The sequence below is a fragment of the Anabrus simplex genome, chromosome 8, assembly GCF_040414725.1.
Source record: "Anabrus simplex isolate iqAnaSimp1 chromosome 8, ASM4041472v1, whole genome shotgun sequence".
NCBI classification, from domain to species: Eukaryota; Metazoa; Arthropoda; class Insecta; order Orthoptera; family Tettigoniidae; genus Anabrus; species Anabrus simplex.
Window position 1 is genome coordinate 242,173,369 of NC_090272.1, and position 21,057 is coordinate 242,194,425.

General features: G+C 40.8%; 1 protein-coding gene across 1 annotated transcript in view; it reads left to right on the top strand.

Annotated features, from left to right (window-relative positions):
• The first annotated feature begins 1,263 nt into the window (after positions 1–1,263).
• The window catches only part of PDZ-GEF (PDZ domain-containing guanine nucleotide exchange factor), a 735,817-nt gene continuing 716,023 nt past the window's right edge, over positions 1,264–21,057 (top strand). Inside the window, exon 1 of the mRNA XM_067152787.2 lies at positions 1,264–1,365. Coding sequence (XP_067008888.1) covers positions 1,271–1,365 — 95 coding nt within the window. The 5' untranslated portion in view covers positions 1,264–1,270. The remainder of the gene's footprint in view (positions 1,366–21,057) is intronic.

Below are 21,057 nucleotides of genomic sequence, written 5' to 3' on the forward strand. Positions count from 1 at the left end.
TTATAGCAAGTCTCCCAGCCTGCACTCACGGTGTCTGAATTCTCGAGAACACTTTGGATGGACACATCAAAAAGCAAGTAGTGGTGGGATATCCAGTTTTACTTGGAATCCGAAGCACATACGCATGACTTTTCATTTTTTAATCACACATACTGTACATTGGCTGGGTTTCGAACCGTGACCACCTTGGTGAGAAGTTACTCGGCTACTACGTAGAACACATGCAGGGTATCCCCCGCCTGTCGTAAGAAGCGACTCCAAGGGTCCTTAACTTGTCGACCAGGAGACCCCTAGCTAAACTCCAGTGGCTCTCCTTTGTGGGTTGGCGACCACGGGGTTCATAGGTGAGTCTGGCCTTGCTTGCGCTTACTTCTACCAGGTTCCTCACTTTCATATTTCCTATCCGACTCCATCTCCGATAGCCTCAGTCTGGCCTGTTGTATCCCTACACAGAAAAATGTGCTCTTTGTACATCAAACGGCGACGTACGGATAGGAGAGGACTAGGAGCGGCCGCGACCTTAATTAAGGTACAGCACCAGCATTTCCCTGGTGTGAAAATCGGAAACCACGGAAAACGATCTTTCGCGCTGCCGACAGTGGGGTTCGAACCCACTACACGGCCATCTCGTTCAGTAAGAGTAGTGTCACCTTGCCAACTTGATCTGCGGTATGCCACTGCTCAGGCGGTTCTTGTGACACTAACTTGGCAGGTTCGATCCTGGCTCAGACCGGTGGTGTTTGAAAGTGCTCAAATACGTCTGCCTCATGTCGGTAGATTTACTGGCAAGTAAAAGAGCTCCTGGCGGACTACATTCCGGCACCTCGGCGTCTCCGATAATTGTAAAAGTAGTTAGTGAGACGTAAATCCAGTAAGATGATTACGTCCTTGTGGTGTTGGCAGTCCTGAAAATGGTTCTCCCTTCTCATTACGGTTGACTGGTTGTAATGTCGGCAGCTGTGAAGATGATTTCCTGTGTTTTCCCATTTTCACACCAAGTACTTTAAGGCGACGGTCCCTTCCTTGTCATTCCCATCCTTGCGCTGCCGAAAATCTTCCTCGAGTTTGTACGACTTTGAACCAAGAGCAGAGAAAACCAATATTCATCATCTTGTACGTGTTCGTTGTGAGTCGCTCTTAGAAATCAGGGTTTTAAAATTTGAAATGGTGTCATGATCTGGCACTCATCTTTGAACGATGAGATTTGTTTGGTAAGCTATGATGTGTTTTATTTCAGGACCTTCAGATCATCTACTATGGACTGCACGGCATGGAAGCCTTGTCGCCGTACCGGGACTCCGTCATACGCGCCATGTGCAAAACGGTCCGCTACGAGCGTCATCAGGCCAACGACGTGCTCTATTAGTGAGTACATTTCTCTCTATTTATTCTTAGTGTGTGTGCACGCATTAGGGTGCTTCACAGTTAGTCAGCAGGGTGAAGTCGAACTCCACCGACAAACTTTCGGACCTTGTTCAGGGATATTGGTCTAAGGGACCCATAGTATCCAATGGCTACTTCTTTCTTAACGCGTTTATCCTCCAGGCTTGGTTTTCCATCGGACTCAGCGAGGGATCCACGTCTACCGCCTCAAGAGCAGTGTCCTGGAGCGAATACGACTGGGGAGTAGGAGCGAGGCAGCCTCACCTGCTATACTGAACTTTGGCCTTGTGGGGGGGGGGGGGAGACTGGAAGGGATAGACAAGGAAGCGGTTGTGGCCTTAAGTTAGGTACCATCCCGGCATTTGCCTGGAGGAGAAGTTGTAACCGTCCAGGCTTCTCCAGCCCTACTAATTTAATATAATATCATTTTACGCGATATCATTTGATATCAAGTTTATCCGCCATCGGCAATTATTTGTAATAACATATTTATTCAACGTCAATCATTTGTAATCAAGGCTTTTTGGAATCATATTGTAAATATAATAACATCGTTTTATTATTTAAATTATTATATTATGTAGGATAAGAATTCACTATGTTGTAAATTGTTGAGACATAGTTGTTTTCATTTCATCTCATGTTTGTGTATACGGAGGGTTATTCTTGAAGCTTGAGATTTTGCGTTAGTCATGGGTTTATTTTATGACCAAGGCTAGTAAACAGCGACCCGTGCGCGAGGCTTGCATGCTGGTCAGCTATATCATCGCCACGCCTTCTGGACTTGTCGAGGAAGAAGAGAAGGGGAGTTGATGCTTCGATCTATCGAATCAGATACTTCGTGGTATATGAGTTTTGAGATTGAGCTGTTACCAAGAGTGGGGGTGAGCCCGGATATATACTGATTCTCAACACGAGAACGAGGGCTAACTAAGTACAACTTCTGCTGACAACCTTACAACCTAACTACGTGATACTCCATCACTAGTACTTCGACTGTGAACATTGTAACGTTCCAGACGTCACAGTGTAATTATGTTAATTTTATTATGTGTAATTAATTCAGGAATTTAACGTCATGATATTTATCTTGGTTTGTAATTTTATTATAATTCATGGTTGATCATTTGCTCACTATCATTTCATTACTTTGTAACTACGACTTGTAAACGAGGGATGAATATCCTAATATTAACTTAGATTCTTGCGACATTCGTTTAAATTTAACTTGCAGTAGATTTTCCTCTATCTTGCCACATCACTGAGGAAGAAGGAAGGACAAATTTAGACATCAAATTCTGGGAAAAGCGAGCACGTGTTCAAGCGTTGTAACGACCGCTAATGTATTTCGACCAGAATAATTCAAACTGATCACCGCCTATATTTTCAAAGGAGCGTCATGTTGCCATGGATACTGAGTGAAAGGGCTAATAGAAGAACAGTTGATATCATGGTTGGGACCCATCAACTCTAATATCTGGAGTGGGGAGAGACGTGTCAACTGATTGGACCACGTGTAGCGACCTGTAATTAGAGCCAGAAAAGGTTATAAAAGGGCGTGTTGGAGCTCTTGACATCATTAATCTTCTTGATTCTTCTATCTTGTATTTCGCTTTAGGTCTGATAACTTGTCTTATGGTTGTTGTACCATAGTGGACTAGTGTGATAGTTTATCACTTCTACATTCATTACTTCGTTACCACGACGTGGTACCTAGGAATTCCTGAATGATGGGTGTATAGCCACTCTCATCAGGAAGTACGAACAGCTCTGTATTAGACCAGTTTATACCAGTCTAAGACAATAGGTAGTATTAAACTAGATAGAAATGAAACTTCAGTGCACATTTTCAGTAAAGTTGGAAGGATTATTAATTGAGTATCCTCTCCACATAACCCAAGGAGGTTTTTCTAACTATGACTTAGGGCTCATCTCCAATATATGGGATAGAGCATAACAGGGAGTGATAGTTGCAAAGCCATCATCCAATTAGTGGTTGATGCAATTTGCAAGGCAGGAATGGTACTTAGCTGCAGATGAAGATATCTCAAAGACGACCGGTGATGTTCCAGCTACAAGGATGGAAGCTTTCCAAGGACCAGCAGAACAAGACTACATGGTGAGCAAGCGAGTTAAAAATATTGCAAGTTTTCGCGAAGTAGAGTCATTCAACTTTTTGTTAAATTCATTTCCTATTTTAAATTCAGTTCTCGTTAAACCGTCGTCATTTATATTCAATATAATAAATAGTATTTTCCTAGTTCACTTTAATCAATCTGCCTTAATTAGCCTTTTGATTTCTAACTCTCCTGCTTAATGATTAGTGCACTATCACCTCACCCCTGTGATAAGAGTCCGTCCAAGCTTGATTATAAACTTTTTTTAAATCATCAACTTAAAGATTGGCGCCCTTAGCTTGCATGGTTGCATTTCTCGTACAATTATTGTTCTCCAAGAGGGGAAGTCACATAAATGCCGCTCCAACGTAGGGCGAGAAAATCATTAAGTACGGAGCAGTTAATGACAGTAACGATATCAGAATTCGTATTATGGAAAAAAATTGGATATCCAAGTTGCATTAGGAGTGTTTGATTGTGGGGAGGGTCATGGCTGATCAGACGAAAGAGGAGAGGATGTTGCGCAGTGGACGGGCGATAAAAGGCAATAACGTATTGAGTTCAGAGGAAGAGTTGTGTAGTCTAGTAGAGGAAATTGAAGATAGAAGTGTAAGTAGTATGGAGAGTTTAGGCAAGCAGAAAGAAGTCAGTATGGAGTCAGATGATAGTAGGATGGGGGGGCGAAGCGGAAGTAAACACTAACAATGAAAGTAATAATAATGATCAGTTAATGGGAATCATGCAGTTAATGTTGAGTAAGATAGAGGACAGTAAATCTGAAATTAAAAGTGAATTAGAACAAACTAACACTAAAATTGAGAATATTAAATATGAACTTAAAGAACAGTTAGAGCAAACTAAAGCTGAATTAAGCAGGGAGATGAGGGAAAATAAGGAGGAAGCGAATCGGAAAATGGACGAACACAGTAGGCAGTTACGCGATCTGGTGGTAAAAAATGAATATTTTAATAAGCGATTAGAGGAACAGAAAAATGAATGTGAACGGCAAGGGAAAGAGGTAGAAGAAAAGTTTGCGGAGCAGAGAAGTAAATTCCTGGAATTAATGGGGAAGGAAAGTAACTCTACTAGGGAGGAAGTAATGAGGCAGGTCACTAGTATTGATAAGAGAGTTGAGACTCAAAAAGGAGAAATACGGGTATTCAAAGACCACGTCCAACAAGAGATTGACACAGTAAAGCTTAGAATAGAAGATGAGACCCGGGCAAGTGAAGAAAGGTTTGCGATAGCTGAAGAGAATAAGATTGAAATTAGGACACTGAAAGAGAAGCAGGTTAATTTGGAGAGCGAAATTGATAGGAGAGACAAAGATGTAGAATGCCGGATGGAGAAAGCAGAAAATCAGTTAAAACAGGTGGCAAAGGATAAACAGGTTTTCACGGGAAAGCAATGTCTAGGAAATAGCTACATTAGGGAAATTGAACTACCTAAATTTAATGGGAAACAAACGAACCCGCTAGATTTCCTTAAGATGATAGAAAAACGGTTTGAAAAGCGTCTAGAGGAAGGGTTTATGGACTGGGAAGACGTTATGGAAAATATTGACCATGCTTTTGTAGGAGAAACTCTGTCTTGGTTCGTGGTATATAGGCAAACGATGACGAACCTGAAAGAATTCAGAAATAAGTTTAGAGAGAAATTCTGGAATGAAGCGATACAAGCTCGGGAGAGAGAAAGGGTGGTATTTGGGAGGTACAAACAGCATGAGGGAGTCACTATGACCGAATACTTCCTGGCCCATGTCATGATTTGTCAGAACTTAGATGGTATAACCGAGGGGTCTGATGTAGTTAGACTACTTTTGAGACATTTTCCGGACAGGGTGAGAGAAGCGGGCTGCATGCAAAGAGTTGGTACTATTTAGGAGATGGAGAACCTACTAGGCAGTTTTGATGCTTTAGGTAACCTTAGGAGTAGAACGGAGAATATTCAGAGCTTTAGTCATCACAACGGAATGAGACATAACGGAAGAACACAGAATCACGAAGCTCGCAATCAGTTCAGACCTAGCTGCCTCTGTGGATCCGTGGTAGAGTGTCGGCCTCCGAATCCCAAGATAGCGGGTTCAAACCCGGCAGAGGTAGTCGGATTTTTGAAGGGCGGAAAAAAGTCCATTCGACACTCCATGTCGTACGATGTCGGCATGTAAAAGATCTCTGGTGATACATTTGGTGCTTCAAGAGAGAGACACACGACCTACTAATTATTTCGTGCCAGTTTTTTAAATAATCCCTGAAATTGACGAATTTTCAATTAATGAGGTTGTATCAACTATTACAGCATCTAAAGATAACAAGGCATATGGCCCAGATCACATTTTTAATGAACATCTTAAAGCTGCTCTTCCAAAATTGGGTGGATCCATCACTCGCCTAATGAATGAATGCTTGCGGCAAGGTAGGATACCAGACAACTGGAGAAAATCTACTATTAAAATGCTATATAAAGGCAAAGGTGATACCGCAGATCCCAACTCATATAGAGGAATAGCGCTAGAGTGTACTCTACTAAAGACTTTAACTTCATTAGTGGGTAAACGTCTCATTAAACTGGTGGAAAATAACCTACCGGAGTCGCAATTCGGATTTAGAAAAGGGAAATCAACGACTTTAGCTATCCGCTGTCTCCAGAATGACATAGAAGAAGCCTTAAAGAAACCAGGGGGTAAATTGCAACCCATCTTTATAGATTATTCGAAAGCTTTTGACACCATAAGCAGAACCATACTGTTAGAAAAATTGGAGAGTTTCACTGGTAGTACGAACTACCTTATACCGCTGATTAGGAACTTACTGCTCAACAATTCAATAGAAGTAGATGATGGCATTACCAAATCTATTATTTTGGAACAAACAACCGGGGTATTACAGGGAGACCCGTTAAGTCCATTATTATTCATCATTGCGACAGCAGACATAGTAGATTTGGTAAACCAGGAAAGCGTCAAACTATTATTGTACGCTGACGATATGGTCTTAACATCAACGTCAGAGAAGGAACTCCAGGAATCATTCAACCAAATAATAGGCTGGATAAAGAAAAATGAGCTCAAACTGAATGTAGAAAAAACAGTGTCCATGACGTTTAGAAGAGGGGGACCTCATGGAATCTTCTATTGTGAAGACCAAGAACTTAAGTCCGTCAAGCATTTTAAATACTTGGGCGTAATTTTTCAAACCCAAGGTAATGTTTTCACCCTCCATCTCATAGACCGTCTAAATGCATCTATGAAAGCAATATCTGACATTAAGCACCTGAGAAACTTGTCTTTAGAAACGGCCATAAAACTCTTTCATCTAAAAATCAGCCCTATAGCAACATATGGCTTGGAAAACATTTGGGAACATTTGAGTATGAAACAGTTAGATAAAATCGAGACGTTGAAGGCAATCTACTTGAAACGGGCTCTGTGCCTCTCCAAATATTCTCCTTCCCGGCTCGTGTATGAGCTATCCAGAGAGGGATTTTATGTGGAAGAGCTAAGGCTACAGTTATTACTTCCAGCAACAACACCCTATATACATCTGCTTCGAGACCTACGATCGAAGAAGGCTGACATCTGGGAAGATTTCTACTCTACCGATGCCATGCTAAATCGCGAGTGGGTTCAAGGTGGATATGAACTGCGACACCTGCTGACAAGGTTCTCCGTTCATGTGTTCCGTTATAAACTGTGTAATATTAAGCGTTATCATGAACCAGGTTTGAACTGTGTATGTCTAAGATGTGGTGCACACTGTACTAGGTACCATGTTTTAAATTGTAAACAGCGATCTCAGAATCACTGGTGAAATTTTGCAACGAAGACTAATGGTAATTAAATTAATTAAATTAATTTAATTAATTAATTAATTAATTAAATCTCAGCCATAGACGCCCAAGAGAGATCCGGTTTACTCTGTCTGCCATCTAGCGGACCTAGAGTAAAACGGAACTTCGAAATTGACGAGCAGCCAGCCAGATGGCGTCAAATTGAAATGTCTGCACACGGTAGCTGAGGCCATACGATTATTATTAGTTCAGACCTCAGCATAACAGTAGGAGCGGAGCACCTGAATATAGGACAGGAAATTCCCAACGGGGGCCAGAGCAATGTACTAATGAGTCCAACGTCAATAAAAGGGAACCTTTAAACTAACTAGAGGCTGTAATCTTAGGTCAGAATTCCAGCCTAGTACGAAGGTAGCGAAGTGTCTTGTCATGAAAGTGTTACCATATGACCTAGATGTTAGAGACGATTTGTTGTATGAACCCGAGCAGAATAATGGAGATTCAAGTAATAAAGTAGTCAATCCCGTTGTTAAATTGAAAGTTTGGGGGGCGTGGGTTAAAGTTTTTATTGATTCTGGTAGCCAAATATCATGTATTAGTTCTCAGTGGTATGAGTCATTAGTGAAACAGGGTATTCAGTTGGAGGAAATGCCTGTTAAGTCTACTTTCATCATTACGGCTGTTGGAAAGAGGTCTAAGCAAATTTGTAAACAAGTAGCTGTTCCGATCTGTATTAATAATTTTATTAGCGTTTAGATATGTTTGGTAATTCCGCATTTGATATTTGATCTTATCTTGGGATCTGACTGGTTAACGTTAAAATTGGCTCAGTTAAATTACAATGATTCAGTGCTAAATTTGAGGTGGAATAATGAGGATATCAAGGTCAAGTTTGAGGAGGAAATTCAGAGGAAAACGGAAGTTAGTACAGTGTGGAGAATGAGAGAGGTTTCTAAAGTTAATGAAGAGGCTAGTGAGGGCCTGAAGTTGTGCCAGTTGTGGATTAATGAGGATAAAATATGTGGCTTGAAAGAAGCCGTAGGTAGAAATCAGTTAAATGAAGTCCAGAAGGACAAGTTATTTGAAGTGTTATATGAACACGTGGAGATTTTCTCTGAGAAACCTGGTGTTACCCATCTGTACGAGCATTCTTTTTCTGTGCTGGATAAGAGTCCATTCAGCGGACCGCGGTATCCAATACCACACAAATATGCCATAGCCGTAGAGGATCAAATTCAAGCTATGTTAGCAGACGATGTGATTGAATTATCAAACAGTCAATACGTTAATCCCTTAATTGTCGTGCCTAAGTGTAATGGATCAATACGTCTGTGTATTGAATGCGAGAGCGTAATGAATGGTTCATATAACATTAGTAGTTTACGGAGATACCTGTCGTGTGAGGTGGCTGAACCGGATTGTGAGATATAGGTCAGTAACACGGGGAAGTTGCTACCTGTTATGTCAGACTACGAGCGGAATGAGTTTACCCCTCATTGTGGTGGTATTTCCTAGTTGTGTTTGTAAACAAGGGAGGTGTTTGTGTGTAGCGGTAGAGTTACGCTCGTTCATTGACGATAGATCATCTGTTTTCTGTATGTGAGGCCATGAAATTTTATATCTTATCTGTTTTCTGAGATGTTACCGAAGGCTAATTAAAGCTGACGGCGGCAAATAATTAATTTCCCGTATGTGCATTTCTAACTTGCAATTATTTTACCGTGAGCTTAAATCGCGTGTGTATTCGTGTGAAGTGTATTGCATCCTGCTTCAAGATAAGGTTGAAACATTCGAGAGAGTGATTAAGGTGTAAATTGGTTGTATCATTTGTTTTCCATGGTTTTAATGTAAAAGATTGGAAGAGAACGTGTTACTGCTATCTAGCAAAGAATGTCGGAAAGATGGAGAGTAAAAGGACTAATAGACACTCGGGAGAGTTTGTAATCTGAATTGTATATATATTATGTTATATTCTCAAAGATAATCTTGTTTTAAAAAATGGAAAGTTGCTCATGTTGGACATAATTTAGTATCTAAACCTCAAGATGAACTGAAATAACAGACATTCGCAATGGTAAGCAGTCTAAGAGAGATATGGAGACAGTGGGATATAATTAATTGTATGAAAATAATGTCGCTCGTAATGGGCAGGTAATAGAGGTATTTCAAGTCAATGTGGGAGTAAGTGTGTGAGTTCTCAACTCATGTGATATTTGTTAAGAACTCATGGGGGCGTATGTAACGTTCCAGACGTCACAGTGTAATTATGTTAATTTTATTATGTGTAATTAATTCAGGAATGTAACGTCATGATATTTATCTTGGTATGTAATTTTATTATAATTCATGGTTGATCATTTGCTCACTATCATTTCATTACTTTGTAACTACGACTTGTAAACGAGGACTGAATATCCTAATATTAACTTAGATTCTTGCGACATTCGTTTAAATTTAACTTGCAGTAGATTTTCCTCTATCTTGCCACATCACTGAGGAAGAAGGAAGGACAAATTTAGACATCAAATTCTGGGAAAAGCGAGCACGTGTTCAAGCGTTGTAACGACCGCTAATGTATTTCGACCAGAATAATTCAAACTGATCACCGCCTATATTTTCAAAGGAGCGTCATTTTGCCATGGATACTGAGTGAAAGGGATAATAGAAGAACAGTTGATATCTTGGTTGGGACCCATCAACTCTAATATCTGGAGTGGGGAGAGACGTGTCAACTGATTGGTCCACGTGTAGCGACCTGTAATTAGAGCCAGAAAAGGTTATAAAAGGGCGTGTTGGAGCCCTTGGCATCATTAATCTTCTTGATTCTTCTATCTTGTATTTCGCTTTAGGTCTGATAACTTGTCTTATGGTTGTTGTACCATAGTGGACTAGTGTGATAGTTTATCACTTCTACATTCATTACTTCGTTACCACGACGTGGTACCTAGGAATTCCTGAATGATGGGTGTATAGCCACTCTCATCAGGAAGTACGAACAGCTCTGTATTAGACCAGTTTATACCAGTCTAAGACAATAGGTAGTATTAAACTAGATAGAAATGAAACTTCAGTGCACATTTTCAGTAAAGTTGGAAGGATTATTAATTGAGTATCCTCTCCACATAACCCAAGGAGGTTTTTCTAACTATGACTTAGGGCTCATCTCCAATATATGGGATAGAGCATAACAGGGAGTGATAGTTTCAAAGCCATCATCCAATTAGTGGTTGATGCAATTTGCAAGGCAGGAATGGTACTTAGCTGCAGATGAAGATATCTCAAAGACGATCGGTGATGTTCCAGCTACAAGGATGGAAGCTTTCCAAGGACCAGCAGAACAAGACTACATGGTGAACAAGCGAGTTAAAAATATTGCAAGTTTTCGCGAAGTAGAGTCATTCAACTTTTTGTTAAATTCATTTCCTATTTTAAATTCAGTTCTCGTTAAACCGTCGTCATTTATATTCAATATAATAAATAGTATTTTCCTAGTTCACTTTAATCAATCTGCCTTAATTAGCCTTTTGATTTCTAACTCTCCTGCTTAATGATTAGTGCACTATCACCCCACCCCTGTGATAAGAGTCCGTCCAAGCTTGATTATAAATTTTTATCTTTAAGTCATCAACTTAAAGATTGGCGCCCTTAGCTTGCATGGTTGCATTTCTCGTACAATTATTGTTCTCCAAGAGGGGAAGTCACAACATCTACTTTGAACGACGTGATTTGATATTTGATACAGTGTGTGATCGCTCCGCGACAGAGTTATTTTTGTACAATGTGTTATCGCTTCGATACAGTACTTAGTTGCGGTAATGTTATCAGATCTGCGTGAAACGAAACAAGCTTATGGCTTGTGTGATATTCAGTAAATATTGTGGACGAAGAACTATGTTTAGTTCAAGTCTACGGAATTTGGTACAAGTCTGTATCGTATAAATAGTATAGCTCAGTTGGATTGAGATTTCTACTAATATGGAAAAATTCATATCTCTGAATTTTCTCCTCATACGATCAACGCTGATCAGTTATTACAAGTATAGGGCCAATGTCTAATTTAAAGACTAGGCAAATAGGGAGTGTTAGTCCAGATAGCCCGTACCATATCAGAGAAGGAAGGAAGGATGTCCATGGAACAAAGTCAACATCGAGAAGAAGAGAACGAGTAACCACGGAAACTAGATGACTTCAACGGAAGCTGCAATTGGTGAGCTTCAATTAGATAAAGCAAGCAATAGTAAATTCAGTAAATTATAAACTCCTCCACGCTTTAAGGAAACTTTTCCGATTCATCTCTTTTTTTTTGTATAATAAATTCATTTGTATTTTATATTGCGTTAATTTTCTTTCTTAAGCGATACTTAATGGTTAATTATTTAAAATCCTACCCCTGTGATTTAATTATAAGTCTCTATGCTAGTAAATATTAATTTTGGTTTACAGTTTTATTTAAAAACTGTAACCATGGCGCCCAAACATTACATAGAGAAATGGGGAACCATGGAATGTTAATTGTTTCTATTTGCGTGGCAATTTGCGGGCAAGCCACAAATAGTTTATTTAATATTCATGTGGCCCAAGATAAAAACTTTCATCTCCCCAAGTGTATTGACGAGGTGGAACAGTTACAAAGTGGGAAACCACGCAAACTTGGACGGTGGCTGAGGTGGGAATCGAAGACCCCTCTACTCAATTGACTTTTCAAATTTCGTGGCACAGCCTGGAATCGAAGCCGGACCTCAGCTAACCACAGAGAGGCGGACCGGTGACTCGTTACAGAGCGCCATTTGTTCAAAATGTCAACCACCATCATCACGCCATCGTTCGCTTCCTGCGCGTTAAAGAACTCCTGCGGGACAAAATTCCGACACCTCAGCGTTTCTTAAGAACTATTATTGTTAGTGCAGTATAGCAACAAACCAAACGAAATGCAATTAGTCTGTAGCGAGCCATCCCTGAGCAACCTCGGCAAGTTCGTGTGCGTGTCTTACAGGGAGGTCGGAAACAACGTGAGCCGAACGCATGACCTTTAGAGCGCCGGACACATCGATATCTCGCGCCTTTGTAATTTTATCAGCTGCTGAAGTTCAGTTCGCTTCGCGGGCGATACGAGGCGATCGTGGCTGGGTCGGGCTTGAGAGCCATACACACCGAAGCGTGGTTGCTTGCCTTGTTCAGATCTCTCTCCTGGAGAAGTTTATTTCTACTATTGGTGCTCTCAAGCCGGTGATAAGCGATCTGATTGGCTAACTTGAGCAGCTGATAAAATGACCAACGCTGTACTCGCACCGCCCTGTATACACATCACTTGATCAGCGGACAGTCGAAGTTTCGTGTACAAAGCTAAAGAAACACGATGGCAGTAGTGGAACACTCTAGCTCTCAGCTGTCAGTTGCTGAACACGCTAGTTTTAATTTAAACTGAATGTCTGCTTTCAAAACATTCTTCTAAATGTCGTAGATAAATCACAGAGTTTGTATGTAAACTCGCCGTGCTGTGAGCTTTCAATCCCACTGTCGGCAGCCTTGAAGATGGTTTTCCGTGGTTTCCCATTTTCACTGCAGGAAAATTCTGGGGCTGTACATAGGCCACGGCCCCTTCCTTCTCACTCCTCGCCTTTTCCTATCCCATCGTCGCCATAAGAACTATCCGTGTCAGTGCGACGTGAATCACATTGTAAAAAATAAACACGCCTCAACGATAGTTTCAGATTCTGCTTCACCGGCATTCACACATCGACGGTACCTCGCGTCAGTGATAGGAGGTGACTAGAAAGGTCCTCGGGAGGTCTCAAATAGAGAGTCTGCGCCAGGCTGGCCAACTCTTGTTCTCTTGTAAAGACCGTAAGACATTGGGTTGGGGTATTAAACTGGGGAGGAGGACCAGTACCTCGATCAGACTGCCTCACCTGCTGTACTGAATAGGAGCCTTGTGGGAGGATAGGAAGATTGCAAGGGACAGACGAGGGAGAGGGAAGGAAGCGGCTGTCGCCTTGAATTAGGTACCATCCCGGTATTTGCTTAGGATCGCTAATGTTCCATAATTGGAACAATCACATGCAATTCTTTTTTTTTGGGGGGGGGGATGTAATTGTTCTAATTTTAATAACATCAGTTGGTAAGGTTCGTTGTTCGTAGTATTCAATAACCACTTCAAACAAACCTTTTTCCATGGTATTTAAAGATACATCTCAAAAATGCATCGGAATTCTACTATTCCTATATTTACATTAGCGATCCTTTCTCACGTTTCTAAGTTTTTACTCATCAGAAAGACGGAATTAGGAGGAAAATAGAACAAAAATGGGATAACGATCAGAATGACTTTAGAACACAGAAAGTAACTATGGAGGCTAGGATATTAAATAACGTCAAATTTTGGAAAGAAGGATAGAAGTCAACAGGAAAATTTATGTAGCATTTATTGACTTGGAAAAAGTCTTCAATAATGTTCAGTTGAAATTGCTTTTTCAAGTAATGGGGAATATGAGTGGAAAGACATGCGCCTTATTCTGAATCTAGAAGTTAATGTTAATGGTACTACAGTTAGAAGAGGAGTACGACAAGGCTGTTGTATCCGCTATCTTAGGTCATTCTGAAAAGGATACGAGTAAGATGCTAAGAACATTCAACAGATCCTTAGAAACATTTAAACTAAAGATAAATATACGGAAAACAAAAATAGTAGACAAAGAGAAGCCTACAAAAACTTAAAATTAAATAACACGCCGATAGAACAAGTCAGAGAATAGTCTGATTCCAGGTCCCTTTCGGAAATCAAGAAAAGAATAGTAGTAGCAAAATAAGCCTCATTGCTAAACAACCATCTCGGTTTGGAGACCGACCTGTGAGTGCTACTGTATGGATGCGAAACCTGGACATTAGGGAAACAGGAAGAAACAAAACTTAAGGCTGCAGAAATGTGGTTTTGGATAAGAATTACAAAAACAAGTTGGATGGATTAAAAAATGACCTTGTATTAAAGAACGTAAAAGAGGATCGATGTTTATTAAATACAATAAAGAAGAGGAAAACAAAGTTCCTTGGACACGTTCTCCAAACCAAACTGGCAAAGAGACCAAGGAACTCCGTCGGTGAACTGGCACGTGGCTACAGCAACAAGTAGATGATGGTCGTGGTCTTTAAATAATTAAACACTCGCAGCGGTTCCTGAAATTTAGAGTTGAGGATATTGTTGGTTCAGGAGGTTTATTTTTCCTCTGGAAATAAACAAAAGTAACTTCGGAAAATAAATCACAGCGCATGTGAAATGTTTGGGACATAGATGTTGACTCATTCATCTCCGATGTATGATACTGACCTGTCCTACTTATAATTCTGCGAGTACTTCCAGTATCCGGAAGCGCTTCACACGTACAGCGACCAACCACCTTTCCTGTAGCGAGTACTACACAGCGTGCACCAACCAAGAGTAAGTTCTACTTCCGTAGTAAAATACTCTTGAAGTCAGCATTCGGCGACTTCCATACGAAAGTAAGTTACTTCCGGAGTATTTTAGTCCTTTCAGACACTCCTGGACTAAATTACTACAAGAGTAAAATGTTGAAGTATATTACTAAAGAAGTAAATAACGTACGAATATAGGTTAGAATTTACTCTCACGTCGTGCATGGAGTAAGCTAGGTTTAGACTTGTTGACTTATGATAATATCGTGCCGTATATTAGAGGAAAAGACATTTCAAACGTGTTTATGGATTACTTAGATTATATTGACGATCTCGACGCAGAAAACGATGGGAAATGTAATAGTGCGTAGGCCTACAGTGCGTGAAAGGCGAGAGCCGTATAATGTGCACACGGAGAGCTTCAGGAACGTTTTTGGTCTTAGGAAGTAATCCTTTACTATCCTTCCAAATCTACTTGGAGATCACTTACAGCTGAATTCTTGTCTTAATTTTGTTGTATATCTCAAATTACAGTTGCTGTGTGCCCTACGAGTGTTTCGTACCGGAGCATTTCAGTACAGTTGCCGGTGATCTAATTAACGTTTACCGTATCATTCATCGCGTGGTTAAAGCACTAGTTGAGGCTGAGGGAGGTGCGCCTGCAAATGATGATGATTGTTCGGAAAATAAAAAGGATATTCTTCACGTTGGCAGGTTTCCACACATCGTAGGTGCAATTGACTGTGACTGCGCGCATATTCCCATTTTTTGCCCTCTCGGTAACAACGGTGAACTTTTCAGAAATCGGAAGAGGTATTTATCCTTTTTTTTTTTTTTTCAATTTGCTTAATGTCGCACCGGCACAGATAGGCCTTATGGCAACGATAGGCAGGAAAGGCCTAGGGATTGGATAGCGGCCGTGGCCATAAGGTAGGGCCTACAGACCCAGCCAGCATTTGCCTAGTGTAAAAATGGGACAATTTCGCTGTGGATGTAGGCGATCTGTATGAAGAAACCACCATCAGTTTTAATTTTTCCCGCGTGTCCATGACTTTCTGCTTTGGTTCCACCTTCGCTTTTAAGTCCTTCTACAGAATCTTAACTTGTTCTTCACTCCGTTTTCCGTCACTCGAAGCATTGTCACAACTTTCCATGAATTTCTTTTCTTATCCAGCATCTTTACGTTGTGTTTCTTACACCCTATATCCTTTGCATAGATCGTCATTATCTCTATTAACAAGCATTTATCTTTTTCGCTTGCGTTTTTTTCCCCGTTTCCTATCGCATATAACCTTATCCATTTAGATTTCTTTAAAGAAGATACACAAACACAACACTACTCCGCGAGTAACGAACGCTACTTCTATAGTAGTAACTAAACGAGTAAATTGTACTTCAACTCTCCGGCGTTACTTCCGGAATAAATAACTCCCGTAGTAATTTACTTCTGTAGTATGGACTTCTTGTAAACGCTACTTCCGTAGTAATCTACTCCAAGATGGTGCACGCCACCCTAGGGAAGAGAAGCTTTTAGTGGGCCGATGACCTTAGATGTTAGGTCCCTTTAAACAACAAGCATCATCATCATCATCATCATCATCATCACAAGAAAGCTGTCAGCTTAGTGATTACCACAATTGTCAGAAGACTATCACCGAGATAAGATGTCAAAAAATGCACACTATAGACTATGAATTAACTGTCATGTTTAAGAAGCAAAAGCGCTCAAACTTAGAAAAAACATCAAATACGAAAGCAGTGACGTTCATTAAATGTATATTATTGGGTTTTTTAATGTAATGCTTGTAGGTAAGTTACGAATAGAGCACAATGATGCATATTGATCACTTTCACAAGGAAATGTGTCGGTGAAGCGTTGAGGGAAACGTCGAGTATTTTCTTTCACAGCGTCTATCATTGTGCGAATTTATTATTATCATCCATTAGATCATCTCATCACGTTAGTTTTGAGGACGCTGAACGTTGAGAATCATAATTAAGTCAGTAACGCTCTCAAAAATATGATTAATGTATTGTATAACAATATAATCTTAAAATGTTGTTGAAATAAATTCAGGTCCGCCTCTGTGGTGTAGTGGTTAGCGTGATTAGCTGCCAGGCCCGGGTTCGATTCCTGGCTCTGCCACGAAATTTCAAAAATGGTACGAGGGCTGGAACGGGGTCCACTCAGCATTGGGAGGTCAGCTGAGTAGAGGTGGGTTCGATTCCCACCTCAGCCATCCTCGAAGTGGTTTTCCGTGGTTTCCCACTTCTCCTCCAGGCAAATGCCGGGATCGTACCTAACTTATTTCCTTCCCTCTTCCTTGTGTATCCCCTCCAATCTTCCCATCCCTCCACAAGGTCCCTGTTCAGCATAGCAGGTGAGGTGGTGGTGGTGATTATTGATTTAATAGGAAGTACAACTAGGCAACCATCCTCTATATAACACTAATCAGAGAGAAAAAATGGAGTGGGGCCGACCATTCGAAAAATGAAGGTATTGGCCAAAGGAAGACAAGGGCCACGAAGGGCGTGAAAATGAAACACTCCCTAGACCTCCATACGTAATACCGTCGGGGTCGGAAAAGAAAAAGAGTTGACCAAGAGAGGTCGGATAGGATATTATATGAACATGAGGAGCCTGGCACAAGTTAGTGGAAGCAATGCCAGGACTCAGCTAAGGGCCCCGTGGACGCCAACCCACGCTCCAAAGTACAGAGCCCCTGGGGCCCCTTTTAGTCGCCTCTTACGACAGGCAGGGGATACCGTGGGTCTTATTCTATCACCCGCACCCACAGGGGGATAGCAGGTGAGGCCGTGTGGGCGAGGTACTGGTCATTCTCCCCAGTTGTATCCCCCAACCCAAAGTCTGAAGCTCTAGGGCACTGCCCTTGAGGCGGGAAACCCTGGAGGGTAAACATATTAAGAAGAAGAATAAATAAATTCAGGACAAATACGAGTATAGTGTGAAAAAGAAAAATTCTTATCGTGAATCTTCCTAGTTTTCTATCCACACTGTGTAAGCATATCCATTTTGATAATTTTCCTCATCTTCGAAATTGTTTATGTAATATAATCAATTATATATCTCGAAGAAAAGATAGATGAGGTGTGAATAACCTCACGTCACATTAGGTTTCGTTTTGTCATGAGTTAGTATAAAATAAATAACGAAATATGTTATGAGTGTAACCACTCGTTGTTTCTGTTCTGTTGTGTTGTAAGAGAAAAAAAAGAATAAAATCCACAATATTATCGTAGTGTTCTTGTTTAAACGCTATATTGCATTACCACCGCCGTCTCGATCCTCCTATAAGAGGACGGCTGTGTGCATTACGAAGGAAGTTATGGTAACTTACAGAAGATGTCAGTACCAGTAGCGTACTCACGAACACTAATCCAAGGAATACTGCACCGCTCTGCCATCTAGCCGTCAGCCTTGTATATTCGCTGCGGACCCTCTGAACTGTGCTGCCATCTGCTAGAGAAACTACACTTTGTGTGCACTCTAGCAGTACGAAGACGTACTAAGAGAAGAATGTTGCCATCTTGTAATAAGCTGTCTGCTACCTATGGGGCCTTTCTTGAATTACAAGTACAGGAAAGTGTTCCATTCTTCGTTCACAACTCTTCCTCATTTTCCAGTATACAGTATTTTAATGTTTGCTAGAAGAAACAACTTCCCATTCATAACTTCCCGTAAGTGTGGATCAACATCCTGACAGTTTTGGTTTTAGAATAGACATTAGACCATTGAAAGTGTAATGATTTCGTGGTTGTAAAAAATACTCATTGTAAATACGTTGACAAAATGAGCAAACGAAAGTAACACAAATGATGGCCCCAAATACTCACTTTATTTATGTCTGTCAGGTAAATTCAACCTTTAGACATTCCAAGCCCGTGGAATGGCTATTTCTTGATTGTAAATGGGTGGAATTCTCTGCAGTTGATTCACGCCGTCCTTGAGCGGACCAGGAACGTTGTTATTTTCGGAAGGATTGTCAGCGCCAGCTGACGTACACTAGTTTACAGTAGCGGCGATTGGGGATTAGAAGTGGGGTGGGGGGTGGGGCAAAAAATATACAGACAACAGAAAGTAGCCGGGTTGTAGGATATAGTGGGCGGGAGGGGGTGTATACACATCAAAACTGAACAAAAAAAAGCTACAAAATGGTAAGTTTTTGATGCTCTTTGAGCGAATTTCGACAGGAAGGTTAAGGTTGACACTTTACTACTTGACACTTTACTAACTTAAGTGCGGCAATAATAGTTTTTTTTCGAGATTTTGATTCAATACTATACCTTCGCCAAAGAAACAATATGTCACACATATTACAATTATATAGATGTGCGGCGTGATTATAAAATTAAAAAATCATTTAGTATTTGACTACAAACTGACAATATTAAAGAGACTGCCAGACTGACGAATGCACGCGGCAAGCAGGTGAATCATACCTTAGTGTCCACGACCTTGGCAAAAAATATAACCCCGTTACCCTTCCTCATAGAATTTGCAAAATCTCCACTACTTGCTGTGGCGCTATACAAATCGGTTAGCCGGGACGAACGACATTTTGTGCGTATTTTCGATAATAATTTTGTTAATAATTAAAAATTTGCACATTTTTTAAAAATAATTCCTAGTTTCAGCCGGCTAAAATGGAATTAAAATGTAATGCTTTCTCTACAAAGAGGGGGGGGGGGGGGGGGCAGACTTAGTCGCCGCTACTGCTGGTTTAGTTCGTTCATCAGGTCGAAGAGCTGGCCCCTGGTTACTGAAGTTGTTCGACTTCCAGCCGCACGCGTTTCATATTTTGAAGTTGAAATTGATAATATTGTTTGTTTGTTTGTTTGTTTGTTTGTTTAACACAGGCTATGCAGGCAACAGGTCAACTGTAAAGTTGTATTAAAGCGCGCTCACTCTTTTACTGGTGCATTACAGGCACTTTTCACCCATCACTCTCTTTCACCATTTACAATTGCGTTAATTGCCGTAATCATAAAGGAAATATCCGTTCTAATTTTTTTTTCATTTTGAATTCAATTTTATTTAAATCAGTGACAGGTTCGAATGAAGTGAACTGAAATTGCGTATGGCTTTTAGTGCCGGGAGTGTCGAGAACAAGTTCGGCTCGCCAGATGTAGGTCTTTCGATTTGAATCGAACGCGGTACCCCTATGACCAAAGGCCAGCAGGTTAACCTTGGAGGCGGACATCGAAGCTAACTAATGGAAGAAGAGAGAATATTCATGATATGATTAAGAGTGTCATTTTTCGTAGATTGAAGTATACTGCAGCCAATATGGTGTGGTTCTATTGCTGAGTGGTGAATGTCGCGGCCCCACGTTCGATACTTGACTGGTTCGTGAGATTTTAGTGGAGAGCTGTTAATGACTGGTCGACGCACTCTCGGAGGGTCTCATTACTCATGAAACTTGGAGAAACCGAGCAGGTGGCTGCGCGGCTTACTCTGGGTTCGAACCGCACGGTCGGCAGCCCCGAACATCAGGCAAATGATGGGGTTTTCTATCCCATCGTCACTGTAAGACCCATCTGTGACGTAAAGAAAATTGTAAAAACTCGCAGTCCGAAAACGGAGAAGGCCGCAGGTGTTTTTGAACGAGCAATACGTGAAAGGTGAAAAGTAAGAGACCTTACATTTGTAAATACAGATGTGAATTAGCCGGGCTGAATGGCGCTGGCCTTCTGACCCCTACTTGGTAGGTTCGATCCTGCCTCAGTCCGGTGCTCAGATACGTCAGCCTTGTGTTGGTAGATTTATTGGCACGTAAAGGAACTCCAGCGCGGCTATATTCCGCCACATCGGCGTCTCCGAAAACCGTAAAAGTAGTTAGTGGGACGTAAAGCTATTGGTATTATTATATGTGAATTAAAAGCATGGAAACTGAAAAAATACAAATTATCTCTAAAGTCTTAAGGTAAAGAACATCACAGTCCAGTTTTCTCGCAGAATGATACCAAACTCAATTTTCTTAAAAGCAAATTGCCTCAAATTTGGTATTTATCTATACCAATATTATAAAGAGGAAAAATGTGTATATATATGTTTGTAACTGATAGACTCAAAAACTACTGAACCGATTTTAAAATTTACTTCACCTATAGAAAGCTACATTGCCAATGAGTAACATGGGCCGTATTTTATTTTCAAAACAATTCGAGGTGGGGGGCACATTGGGGGAGATATAAAAATAATAGGCTAATATAGGCAAAATATCGAATTTGTCGTACAAGGACGAGACAAAGCTCAATTGAATCCCCTTGACGCAATGAACAAAACTCGGTAAGCCGCACGGGCCCGAAAACCAACCGTTACGGAGATAACACTACCACT